This window comes from Triticum dicoccoides, chromosome 6A, assembly GCF_002162155.2.
Source record: "Triticum dicoccoides isolate Atlit2015 ecotype Zavitan chromosome 6A, WEW_v2.0, whole genome shotgun sequence".
NCBI lineage: Eukaryota > Viridiplantae > Streptophyta > Magnoliopsida > Poales > Poaceae > Triticum > Triticum dicoccoides.
The window spans coordinates 119,632,058-119,644,924 of NC_041390.1; the positions used below are offsets into that span (position 1 = coordinate 119,632,058).

Here is a 12,867-nt window from a genome sequence, read left to right on the forward strand (position 1 = left end):
CTCCGTTTTACCAATTGCTACCTTGCAGTTTTTTATTTTTAGATTATAAAAATATATTCCTACCATCCATATTACACTTTTATCACCATCTCTTTGCCGAACTAGTGCACCTATACAATTTGCCATTGTATTGGGTGTGTTGGGGACACAAGAGATTTCTTGTATTTGGTTGCATGGTTGTTTGAGAGAGACCATATTCATCCTACACCTCCCACGGATTGATAAACCTTAGGTCATCCACTTGAGGGAAAATTGCTACTGTCCTACAAAACTCTGCGCTTGGAGGCCCAACATGAGTCTATAAGAATAAAGTTGCATAGTACACAACAGGCCCCTTGATATTAAATTAAATATAAAATCCTCCTAACAATTACTAGAGCCTTTTATTATTGATTTAACATCACCGAAAAGATTTTCCATGTATACATTATTTGTTGGTAATACCGGTATTGCCCAATAAACTCCGTAACCCTTCCAGTGACACTGAAACGCTTCTGATTCCTATCGGAACTATTTTGTATATTAATGAAACAACTCCACAAATAAATCCTCAATACTCTAGTCTTGTTAACACTCAGCAGATCGTGATTACCTTAAGCTTGTGGCACCGTAGGTTTGGTAAATCATAGATATGAACGAAACTCCTTCGTTCAATGACCGATAGCGGAACCGTGGACGTCCATATCAATCCCTATGTTCACTCGCGTCATTTGTGTACTCATAGGGATTGATATGGATGTCCATGATTCCACTAACGGTCATTGAACGGAAGGGTTTTTTGTTCATGTCTATGTTTTATCAAACCTATAGGGTCACAAGCTTAATATAATCATGATTTCCTGAGTGTTAATAGGATGGGAATAATTAGAATATATTTGTCAAATATTTTCATTAATATTCGGAATAGTTTCAAGAGGAACCGAAAGCATTTCAGGGTCACCGGAAGGGTTTCGGAGTTTATCGGTCAATACCGGGTTGATAAATAATATATAGGTGGAAAATGTTTTCTGATGATGTTAAATTAATAATATATAGGCCAAATTGGAGTCCTCCCCCTAGGGCTGGTGCAAGGGGGGAGGGGGAGTCCTCCCCCTTGTGGCGCCTCTCCCTCTTCCCTCCAACCCATATATACTAGAGGTATTGACACCTTTTGAACACAACTTTTGGAGCCTCCTCTAGTCCTCTAGTTCTAGTTCTAGCTGGTCCTAGTTGATGTAATTAGAGCTAGACCTAGATCCTATAGTCCTTATATTTAGAAGTCCAGTGAGGTTCTAATCTCCTCCCTCTAATTCTCTAGCGACGATTAGCTGTGGACGGCGAAACGCTACCGTATCGTGAAGATCGTACGCTTGCAATCTATAGAGAGGTCGTGCTTTTGGTCTTTTGTTCGAGTGATCGTTCAAGGATGGTTCGAGAGTGTAACGCCCCGGACGCACCCTCCGGTCGTCGTTACTCCTGGCGGGATCTAGACTGCCCCCAGATCAATACTAGTCTTTCTTGCGCACTTTGTCCTCACTCATGCGCACCCGGGACCAACTTTTCGGTCGGCCACCCATCCTGAAATTACTCCAAGTTGAGGAAGCTTAACTTTGGAGTTCTTTCCGAATGGGCTCCCGGAAAAGAAAGCATTCCTTATCGATATGAGTAATCTATAATCCCTATTAAGCCAGGCTATCACAGAGAGACTCCAAGTACGATCTACACCGATTCGTCTTCTTCTGCTGCAACTCGAAGTTGCTAAGGATCCGACCCAAACCATTGTTGCATCTTCATAGTGTTCCTTGTTGATCGTACGATGATTTTTTTTTATTTTTCTACTACATGTTCCAACATTATCATCATATGTTATATACCATTTTTTTCTTATATTTTTTCCACTGGATTTTAAAGGAGTTTTCAGTGGCATATCAAATCACACTCCTTTCCCTTATGAGCTTTATCTCGAAGTTTCTCATAAAAGATTGTTAATGAGGCAAACATGTGATACTTTTCATTTTCTCCACTTGGGTTTTTAAAGGAAAATATAAAAAGCATATTTATTGTTCTCCAAACTCACCAACGAGTTTCTCCTTCTTCAAAGGTTTTTCTCATATGAGTTATCAAGGAGATAATAATCAATATATGTTGTATCATTTTCTCTTTGTTTTTCCCAATGGGTTTAAAAGAGTTTTAGCAACATATCATACACACCACTCTCCTCATATTTTTTCCATAGGACTTTTGGAGGAGTTACTCAAGATAATATACACTTGCGGTCAAGACAAAGATTCTCAAGATTATACAAGTAATTCAAGATCACACAAAATACAACTTTGTGCAAGGGGAGTGTTAGGATTAGATCCTAACAGCCTTAGGTGGTTGGAACATGCCCAAAGTAATGCGCACACGTGTCCATCCAAACAGACACCTTCTCGTTGTATAGGTGTCTTTTAGAATAAAAAAAGGCACTTCTCGTGTAACAGGTGCCTCAAATAGAGACATTTGAGAGCGGCGTTTCTGCTTTGAAAAAATAAAAAATCCACTAAAAATAGAAAAAATAAAAAAAAATCTATTTTTTCAAGCAAGATGCTCATGTGTGTGATGTTCATTCAAAATTTGGTAGAGTTTGAACATTCGAGGAGTGTGCAACAAAAAAGACAAAATCCAGCTCTATGAGTAAGGTTACTGTTTGGACCGGTTTTCTCTTCTTTTTCTACGAGCTCCTCAATGTCCAAACATGATGAAATTTTTTCCGGACATCACGCACTCAAACATCTTGCATGCAAAAGAAAAAAAACAGATTTTTGAAATTTTCTAATATTGTTTTTGAGTTTACTGTAGCTCAGGTGCAAAGATAGATTTTCACACTAATCCTTTTAATAAAAGGACTTTCCCGGAATCAATAGATAATGCCTTTTCGATCAATCACTTTGTTTCTTTACAATACTGTCATACCGCTATTTGGGTGTGATACCCGCCGAGGTTCCATCATCCAACGAGCGAAACACATGTGTTTAAACAGTAAACCACACGTTGCTTCGTACAGATACTCGGACAACTTGCGGCAAGTGAAGCTGCAGTCAAGATGTTTCATCAGTCTCTCCATTTCGCGATTACACACGTGTCCCCACCTCATCAATTCCACACGCCATTGTCACTTTCTTCATCTTTTGGCGAAGCGCATCAATCAAATCAAATCAAATCACCAAAGAGCCCGATGGACCTGACTCATTCTCCCCTAGTCCTCCAAGATAGTAATATTTTTCATGTGCCCGGTCCGGTCCGGTCCCTTCCGGTTCACACGCGAGGCCGAGGCCGAGGCCCTCCGGCAGGCAGCCGCCGCGTCGAACCCTAACCCGAACCCAACCATCCAACGCGGCCACGTGGTCAACACTTGGCGTTTGACCAGCCCAGCCCCCTCCACTTCAAGGCGCCCGCGTGCTGGCCCGTCCCTCCTTCCCCTCCTCTTCCTCCCTCCCCACAGCGGAAGCACAAGTCAAATAATCACTTGGGACCGAAACCTCAGAGTCCAACGCCGCCATTTCCCACCCGCCTCCTCCTCCTCCCAGCCGCCGCCGCCGCCGCTAAGTCCAAGGACTGCGCTCGTTCTTGTGAACCCTCGCGGCCGTCGCCGACTCGCTGGGTCTGCTTGCTTGAGGAGCGGCGGGCTGGAGCTGCCTGCCTGCCTGCGCGCGCTGCGAGGGTGGCGGTAACTTCCTCTGCGGTCCCGGATCGCGTCGAATTCGAGTTTCCCGGGGGACAGCTTCCCGGGGCTGGACGGTGGATTAGGCTGCGGTTGATCAGGTCAGTCTGCTACCCTGCTTGGTTGGGTGCTCTGGTCTTTCTCTCTGGAGGAGAAGGATTGGGCGTTTTGATTCTACTTTACGGCCTTAGGTCTGCTCTTCACCAAGGGGTTAGGGAACTTTCCAGGGTTCTGATTCTGTCGATGATTGGTTGATCAGAGGGAGATTTGGGAGGAATTCGTGGGATGAATCTAGTTCCAGTGTCGCCCAAGACTGAAATCGGCTTCGATTTTGCTCGCTGATGAATATTGTAGTTTCGTACCTGGCCCTGCGCCATAGTTTATAATCGTCACAACGTTTCGCCGGTTTTGGCTGGTTTTGGGTGAGGGTATTTAGAAGTGTTGTACAGCTGAAATGTGGTATCCTGTGTGAACACAGAAGCTGCTGGGTGGAGTCGTGTACCTTTTGGCGATCTATTGCGTGTGACGGTGTGAGATAGATTAGTTTAATTGGTAGCAGAGACACTTAGACTATAAAACCATCTTTGTCGAGACGAATACACCACCATTTCCCCCTAGATTAGTTGGAAGTCCTAGCAGGAAATCATCCACGAGGTAATGCCTGTCCAAGTGTGACATCCCGCTGAATAGTTTATTTGAAGTGTTGATAAATATATTGTTGATACCTATCGCAGGGAGCTCTGCCCATTTATTAAAGTTGTAGCAGACGTCGCAGGTGGAGAAACTGAGATACTCGGCCGCACTTTTTAAAAGTACTATTTATGTCATAGTGGACCTTATCTAATTTGTATAGTCGGCTATAAGCTTAAGTTGCTTTCAGCTGCTGATGTAGTAGTTAGATATGTTTCTCTGGTGAGAACTCTATGCATGTTCTGAGCTTGAACAGATCACCCTGGAGTACATCAGCAATTTTGATCTTCCATGCAAAAGATAATACTCCCTCCGATCCATAATACTTGTTGCTGCTTTAGTACAACTTTAAAGTTGTACTCCCTCTGTAAACTTCTGTAGTACGTTTAATTATAAGTTAGTAGTGCCTGATTTAGCTGCTAGTTGCAAGGCAGAAAGTGTGCATTTTTGTTTAGCACCACACGTAGTCACAGTTTACACTAACATAATATTACTTCCTCCTCTTGATGGAGAAATATAACTAAATCCCAATTAATATAGCTGTTGGACTGAAAAGAACAGATTGGCCGTGTTTTTTTTTAAAACCACGAAAGGGCTGGAGCTGTGCAATTCACCATGGAAGAAGCAGAGTTGCCCAATTAATTAGAAAATATTGGTCTCAAACCACCTAGCTAACCCACGGCCGGGCAAGATGGAAGGATTTCCTTCTAATTCTTGCTTGATTAGATTGATACATCTCCTCTCTTTATATAGAGAGGTTTACTTGACTCCCAAGCAAGGCTTACTTGACCCCTAAGCAAGCGACCCTTATCTCTAATTAACCCTAAGACTAATGGGCCCATTACGTACTCTAACACTACACCCACCTGGACATGCAGCTTGTCCTCGAGCTGCAGCCTAACCAACTTATAACCATGACTTGACGCAACAAAAACCTAACACCTAAAAACAAGCCTTTTACATCTCGGCTTGTTTTATTATTCTCAACCTGAAATGGACTGGGACGCTTTATTTTGGACCCCTTAACAAAAAGTGGACACCATCCGCACGTCGGACGTGCACGTGTACAGCCACCTGGATCCCATGGACACCACCTGGACAAAAGGAGTGCATGTGTATGACCACCTGGAAGTGGTCGCAAGAGTGACCAGCAGAGGCGCCCTCGCGGCGGCCGGTGGCGGAATGCAGTGGTGCTACGCGGTGCGCTGCTGTCGGTGACACCATGCCTTCTCCCTGCCGGACGGCTGTTGGTTTGCACTGCACAGGGAAGAGTGGAGGGCTTGCGATGGAGAATGACGAGGAGGGGTGCGCCCCCCCAACCGCTGATGTCGCAGACTTTGAGGTCGTTGCCCGCGGGGAAAACAGCATGCCCGCCGCCCGTGGGGGAAACCGCATGCCCAAGATCCCCGACGCAGTGGACGAGATCGAGGTCCTTTGCGCAGCGAAGCGCAACTGGGAGGAGCGGCAGCTGCAGATCACGCAACTCCCGCACACGCCGACGCGCTAGGAGGCCGCGTGCAGCAACCTGCAGCCTCACCGTCGCCGACACGTGGCGGGTAGTGATCCAAGCTGGAAGCGGTGACGGCGACGGCGGAAGCTTGATCTGCTGGATGGGGACGCCTTGGGGAAGCGGTGATGGCGACGGCGGGAACTTGATCTGGTGGATCGGGACTCCCGTCGGCGCGGTCGATGCGGGGCCGGAGCTGACCAGTGATGGCTGCTGCAGTTGCAGCGGCTGCTGCGGCGGAGCGCCGGGCGCGGCGGAGGTCGCCAGGAGCGGTGGCTGCCACTGCAGCCAGGGCGGGGCGGTGGATGGCAGCTGCTGCAGCGGCCTGATGAGCGCGGCGGAGGCCACCTGGTGCGGCGGCTGCCACGGCAGCCAGGACGGGGCGGTGGTGGCGGTGGATGGCAGTTGCAGCAGCCCGACGAGCGCGGCGGAGGCCGCCTGGTGCAGCAGCTGCCACGGCAGCCAAGACGGGGCGATGGATGGCAGCTGCAGCGCAGCAGCCCAGCGAGCGCGGCGGGGGCCGCTTGGTGCGGCGGCGCGGTGGCGGTGATGGGCGGCGCAGCCGGATGCGGCCCATAGGACCCGGCCAAGAACAGATGGATCTCCTGGACCGCCTGTGTTAGGTCCCGCAGCGCCCCGGACACCTCCGGGGTGAGGACGACGGGGGCGGGCGCGACGGAAGATCCCGGCGTGGGCAGGAGCGGGGCGACGGTCGTGACCGGCAGCGGAAGAGACAGGTTGGGCGGTGGTGAAGACATGATCGAACCGAAGCTAGCTGATACCAAATTGTTATGGCGCTGCTAGAAGGAGGGCGCGAGAGGGCCGGCCGGGGGCCTTTTGCCCACGGCCGGGCAAGATGGAAGGGATTTCCTTCTTAATTCTTGCTTGATTAGATTGATACATCTCCTCTCTTTATATAGAGAGGTTTACTTGACTCCCAAGCAAGGCTTACTTGACCTCTGAGAAAGCGACTCTTATCTTTAATTAACCCTAAGACTAACGGGCCTATTAGGCCCATTACGTACTCTAACACTACACCCCACCTGGACATGCAGCTTGTCCTCAAGCTGCAGCCTAACCAACTTATAACCATGACTCGACGCAACCCAAACCTAACACCTAAAAACAAGCCTTTTACATCTCGGCTTGTTTTATTATTCTCAACCTGAAATGGACTGGGACGATTTATTTTGGACCTCTTAACAAAAAGTGGATACCATCCGCACGTCGGACGTGCACGTGTACAGCCACCTGGATCCCATGGACACCATCTGGACAAAAGGAGTGCATGTGTATGGCCACCTGGAAGTGGTCGCAAGAGTGACCAGCAGAGGCGCCCTTGCGGCGCCCGGTGACGGAATGCAATGGTGCTACGTGGTGCGTTGTTGTCGGTGACACCATGCCTTCTTCCTGCTGGACGGCTGTTGGTCTGCACCGCACAGGGAAGAGTGGGGGCCTTGCGATGGAGAATGACGAGGAGGGGTGCGCCCCCCCAACCGCCAATGTCGCAGACTTGGAGGTCGCTGCCTGTGGGGAAAACAGCATGCCCGCTGCCCGTGGGGAAAACCGCATGCCTAAGATCCCCGGCGCAGCGGATGAGATCGAGGTCCTTTGCGCAGCGAAGGGCAACTTGGAGGAGCGGCAGCTGCAGACCACGCATCTCCCGCACACGCCGACGCGCTAGGAGGCCGCGCGCAGTAGCCTGCAGCCTCACCGCCGCCGACACGTGGCGGGTAGCGATCCAAGACGGAAGCGGTGACGGCGACGGCGGGGACTGGACTTGGTGGAGCGGGACTCCCGCCGGCGCGGTCGATGCGGGGCCGGAGCTAACCGGCGGTGGCTGTGGCAGCGGCTGCGGCGGTGGCGCACCGGGCAGCGGCAGCGGCTGCTGCGGCGGAGCGCCGGGCGCGGCGGAGGCCGGCAGGAGCGGCGGCTGCCAGTGCAGCCAGGGCTGGGCGGTGGTGGCGATGGATGGCAGCTGCAGTGGCCCGGCGAGCGCGGCGAAGGCCGCCTGGTGCGGTGGCTGCCACGACAGCCAGGACGGGGCGATGGATGGCTGCTGCAGCAGCCCGGTGAGCGCGGCGGGGGCCGCTTGGTGCGGCGGCTGCCACGGCGGCGCGGTGGCGGTGATGGGCGGCGCAGCCGGCTGCGGCCCATAGGACCCGGCCAAGAACAGGTGGATCTCCTGGACCGTCTGTGTTAGGTCTCGCAGCGCCCCGGACACCTCCGGGGTGAGGACGACGGGGGCGGGCGCGACGGAGGATCCCGGCGCGGGTAGGAGCAGGGCGACGGTCGTGACCGGCAGCGGAAGAGACGGGTTGGGCGGCGGTGAAGACATGATCGAACCGAAGCTAGCTGATACCAAATTGTTACGGCGCTGCTAGAAGGAGGGCGCAAGAAGGCCGGCCGGGGGCCTTTTGCCCACGGCCGGGCAAGATGGGAGGGATTTCCTTCTTAATTCTTGCTTGATTAGATTGATACATCTCCTCTCTTTATATAGAGAGGTTTACTTGACTCCCAAGCAAGGCTTACTTGACCTCTGAGAAAGCGACTCTTATCTCTAATTAACCCTAAGACTAACGGGCCTATTAAGCCCATTACGTACTCTAACAGGGACCCACCGACTGGCAACTTAACAAACATGATGGCTCATTCAGTATAATTCTCTTTGTGGTGACCATAAGTTTCATTTATTTTCAGGATATGATGGCAGCTGTTTAAGGTTGGTGAAATGTCCTTGTGGATATCATAAGTTCAAACGTATTTATTGAACTGACAACGGTGAGGCTGACATATTCTGAGAATATAAGTAATGGGTTGTTCTCCTTTCTTCTGCTATAAAAGTGGGGCAACACGCCAGCAAATTTCTACGCATACTGAAGGTAGATATCTTTTATACAGACTGTTCTACACTCTTGTGAACTATGATATGGTCACCTTCTTCATATTGCCATATTTAAATACTTAACCTAATTTTTACAGACCTCCCTGGTGATATTAATACAATAAGATACACTTATAAGGAGCTAGCAAGGGCAACAGAAAATTTCAACCCATCCAACAAGATTGGCGAGGGGGGTTTTGGATCTGTATATAAGGTAGTGCGTGTAATCTTCAACTAATAAGCCAAATGGAATTCTAATGGAATAAATGTACACGTTTAAAGTTTGATCATATAATGGTGCAGGGGCGGCTAAGGAATGGAAAACTTATTGCTGTCAAGGTGTTATCTGTAGAATCAAGACAAGGACTAAAGGAGTTTCTGAATGAACTGATGTCAATTTCCAACATATCTCATGGCAATCTTGTCAGCCTTTATGGCTACTGTGTGGAAGGAAACCAGAGGATCCTTGTCTACAATTACCTTGAGAATAATAGCCTTGCTCAAACACTTCTAGGTAATTCTTGATTAGTTCTTTTCATCGTACTGTTCTTCAAAACTTATACACATATGCTAAAAAAGGTATATATTCTAATGTTCCTTAGCTTTTTTCTTCTTATTTCTTATTAGGTTCTGGCCGCAGCAATATCCAGTTCAATTGGAGAAGTAGAGTAAATATTTGCCTTGGTATCGCCCGAGGATTAGCATACCTCCATGATGATGTCAATCCCCACATTGTTCATCGGGATATCAAAGCAAGCAATATACTTCTTGATAAGGATCTCACCCCCAAAATTTCTGATTTCGGTTTAGCAAAGCTTCTACCTCCAAATGCGACACATATTAGCACACGGGTTGCAGGAACATTGTAAGTTAATTTTGTCATATGGAACTATCTACCTATAATGAATTATCATCTGCAGTCCATGTTTACTACTCCCACTGTCCCATAATATAAGATGTTATTGCATCCAATATGTGAGCCTTCAGAAGCTACTGCTTATAATTGGCATTTCAAGTTAATTGGTTGAATTTAATACACCCCAAAAGAATCTTTCACATATGATGAAACCACACCACCTGTTTCATAGGAGAAGTTAGAGGCAATTACAATTGAAATAACAAATAAAGACATAGTTATTCATAAATGATCATTATGGTCTTATAAACTTGCGACATTACTTACTCAGTTTTACTTCACAGAGGTTACTTGGCTCCTGAGTATGCTATTCGAGGACAAGTGACACGGAAGTCAGATGTTTATAGTTTTGGTGTTTTGCTTCTGGAAATAGTCAGTGGGAGATCCAACACCAGTTCAAGATTACCCTATGAAGACCAGATACTTCTGGAAAAGGTTGGATGAAATAGAATACCATATTTCTTTCTCTTCTTTTCCCATTCCTTATATTGGTAAAAAGTAAACTATTACTCCCTCCGTCTCATAATATAAGAACGTTTTTCAAACTAACAAAGCTTGAAAAACATTCTTATATTATGGGACGGAGGGTGTATATTGTACCATAATGAATGAATTAGTTTTTAGCCGAAGTTATTTACAGTTTGAGTTTGATGGATGGATGGTACTGGCACGTCAGAAATTTGGAGTGCATAAAAGCAGTCTTGATTTCTGGTAAAAAGAACTACTGTAGATGCATACAACTCTTGCATTTTAGAATGTTAGCCATGCCATGTCCATTTTTCATTTATTAAATTAGTAATACAATACAAAAAAATGATTACTATTATCATGCACTTACATTTTAGTTGCTCGCTGGCAAGCACGCTAGCTGCTTCCTTGTCTCTACATAAATGCATAAATCGTGTATAACCTCTTAGCATGACTGGAGGGAGCAAATATTCTAACTCATGGACTTTTGTTCTTTGCTGCTACAGTTCCCAGAGGTTACCAATGGGGTTCTCCTCTTGCAGACATGGATGTATTATGAGCAGGGAGATTTGGCGAAAATCATAGACAGTTCTGCGGGTGATGATTTGGATATTGAACAAGCCTGCAGGTTCCTGAAAGTTGGACTTCTCTGTACACAAGATGTCACAAGACATCGACCCACTATGTCAACTGTCGTCAGCATGCTAACAGGCGAAAAGGATGTTGACTCGGAGAAGATCAGCAAGCCCGCTACAATTAGCGACTTTATGGACCTTAAGATCAGGAGCATGAGGAGAGAAAATAACATTGCTTTCGCTTCATCCTCCACGTTGCTATCCACTATCATGGCACACTCTTCTCCTTCGTTGTCGCAAGAGACGACACAAGCCTCCATCACATTCACCACAATATCAGAGCGTGAGTGACCTGAAGTTGGTTGCAAATACGGAGACCATGTAGAGAAGTAGCATAGCCAGATACCCCTTTTTCCAGAAGTTTCCTTCGTAGTGTATAGATTCACTTTGTTTATAGTGTACACAGCATTGCTGGGACAAAGAAGTTCATGAGTTTTACTTTGTGTGTACAATACTAGATTGGTGGCGCAATGCCATTGTATATGTGTGCATGTACATCCTGTCCGTTGTTTGTTTGGTGGAAAGAAAATAGTACATGTTTGCGATCCTGCGAGTACATTGCCTGGATGTACCAACAAAATCACAGTTCATAAATGGCCAACATTATAAGGGCATGCTCCCCCAGACGTTGCCATGAACTACCAGAATGCAAAACGCATCTTGCGATGATCAGTTTCTATCGTCCCCTTTTTCCTATACACTACTACATCTGCTCTCAGCTTGGGTGTAATTTGGATAATGCATAGGTTGATGTATTGTCTTTGTCTCGGCAGGCCTGCAACACGATAGCAGGTGTTCTACCACTGCTACTACGAAGCAAGCAGCTATGATGTCTGACTGCATCACCATCATGGAAGTAGCTCCCCGTAGAAGAAGGGACCCAGCCAGGTGCTCCTCCGCCTCTCAGCGAGTGAGGTAATCTCCAACATGGCCCCCCTGCCCTCACCATCACCATCACTATACCTTCCCTTTCTCTTTCTCCCCTGTGGCTAGGCCCCAATGGCAGCTCTCCTTGTAGAGGTGCATCTCTAGTTTTTTTTTAGATGAAGGTGCATCTTTAGTAGTAGCGCTGCAGTGCTGCTTCCATTGGAGTGGTCCATGGTCCATGCATGCAGAAATGGCCGGCTGTTGATCCGAAGCGTACATGAGTGAGAGCATCTCCAGCCGCGCCCCCAACAGGCCCCCCAGGCCCCTTTTTCGGCGCCGGCGCCTAAAAAATGGCCCAGTTGCGTCCCCATGAGCTTATTTTTCGCCGGTTAGGCCCGAAACTGGCTCCGACGGATCCAGGCCGAACCCAGCGTGCTGGGGGGCGCCCGGGGGCGCCGGAGCAATCATTTTTGGCACGAAAGAACGGTGGGCCCGCCAAGTCAGCGAACCCCGAGCCTCGTCGTCCTCATCGCCTCGGTTTTCCGCGGGGAATCAAAACCAAGGCTGCTGCCGGTCAGCCTTCCATTGATTCCTCATGGGCGGCGCGGTGCGACGACGCGCCCCCTTCCCGCCACGCGTACACACGTGTTGCCGCCCTCCGGCCGCTATAAAAGCCGCCCCTCCCTCGCAGGTGGAATCACCCGCCCGCAGCCCTCCTTCTCTTGTCGCCGATGCCCTCTCTCCTCGTCTCTCTATTGGGAACGTAGCATGCAATTTCAAAAAGTTTCCTACGATCACGCAAGGTCTATCTAGGAGATGCATAGCAACGAGAGGGGGAGAGTGTGTCCACGTACCCTCATAGACCGAAAGCAGAAGCGTTAACTTAACGCGGTTGATGTAGTCGAACGTCTTCGCGATCCAACCGATCAAGCACCGAACGTACGACACCTCCGAGTTCAGCACACGTTCAGCTCGATGACGTCCCTTGAACTCTTGATCTAGCAAAGTGTCGAGGGAGAGTTTCGTCAGCACGACGACGTGGTGACGGTGATGGTGATGTGATCCACGCAGGGCTTCGCCTAAGCATTACGGCAATATGACCGGAGGAGTAAACTATGGAGGGGGCACCGCACACGGCTAAGAGAACAATTGATGTACTTTGGGGTGCCCCTGTCCCCGTATATAAAGGAGGGGAGGAGGCTAGTCCTAGGGGCGCAC

The 12,867-nt window shown here is 48.5% G+C and overlaps 1 protein-coding gene across 1 annotated transcript; it reads left to right on the forward strand.

Annotated features, from left to right (window-relative positions):
• Positions 1-3,446: 3,446 nt before the first annotated feature.
• LOC119315770 (cold-responsive protein kinase 1-like) lies at positions 3,447-11,327 on the forward strand. The gene is made up of 7 exons (XM_037590260.1): positions 3,447-3,783; positions 8,580-8,761; positions 8,862-8,977; positions 9,067-9,277; positions 9,391-9,628; positions 9,964-10,114; positions 10,654-11,327. Exons 2-7 carry the CDS (start codon positions 8,692-8,694, stop codon positions 11,071-11,073), a joined length of 1,206 nt encoding a protein of 401 aa, XP_037446157.1. The 5' UTR covers positions 3,447-3,783; positions 8,580-8,691; the 3' UTR covers positions 11,074-11,327.
• The last annotated feature ends 1,540 nt before the right edge of the window (positions 11,328-12,867 follow it).

Coding starts and splice junctions, on each gene's coding strand:
- LOC119315770 (XM_037590260.1), top strand. CDS start 8,692: ATGGGTTGTTCTCCTTTCTTCTGCTATAAAAGTGGGGCAACACGCCAG. Junction 9,629..9,963: donor ACACGGGTTGCAGGAACATT/GTAAGTTAATTT, acceptor TTTACTTCACAG/AGGTTACTTGGCTCCTGAGT. Junction 10,115..10,653: donor ACCAGATACTTCTGGAAAAG/GTTGGATGAAAT, acceptor TTGCTGCTACAG/TTCCCAGAGGTTACCAATGG.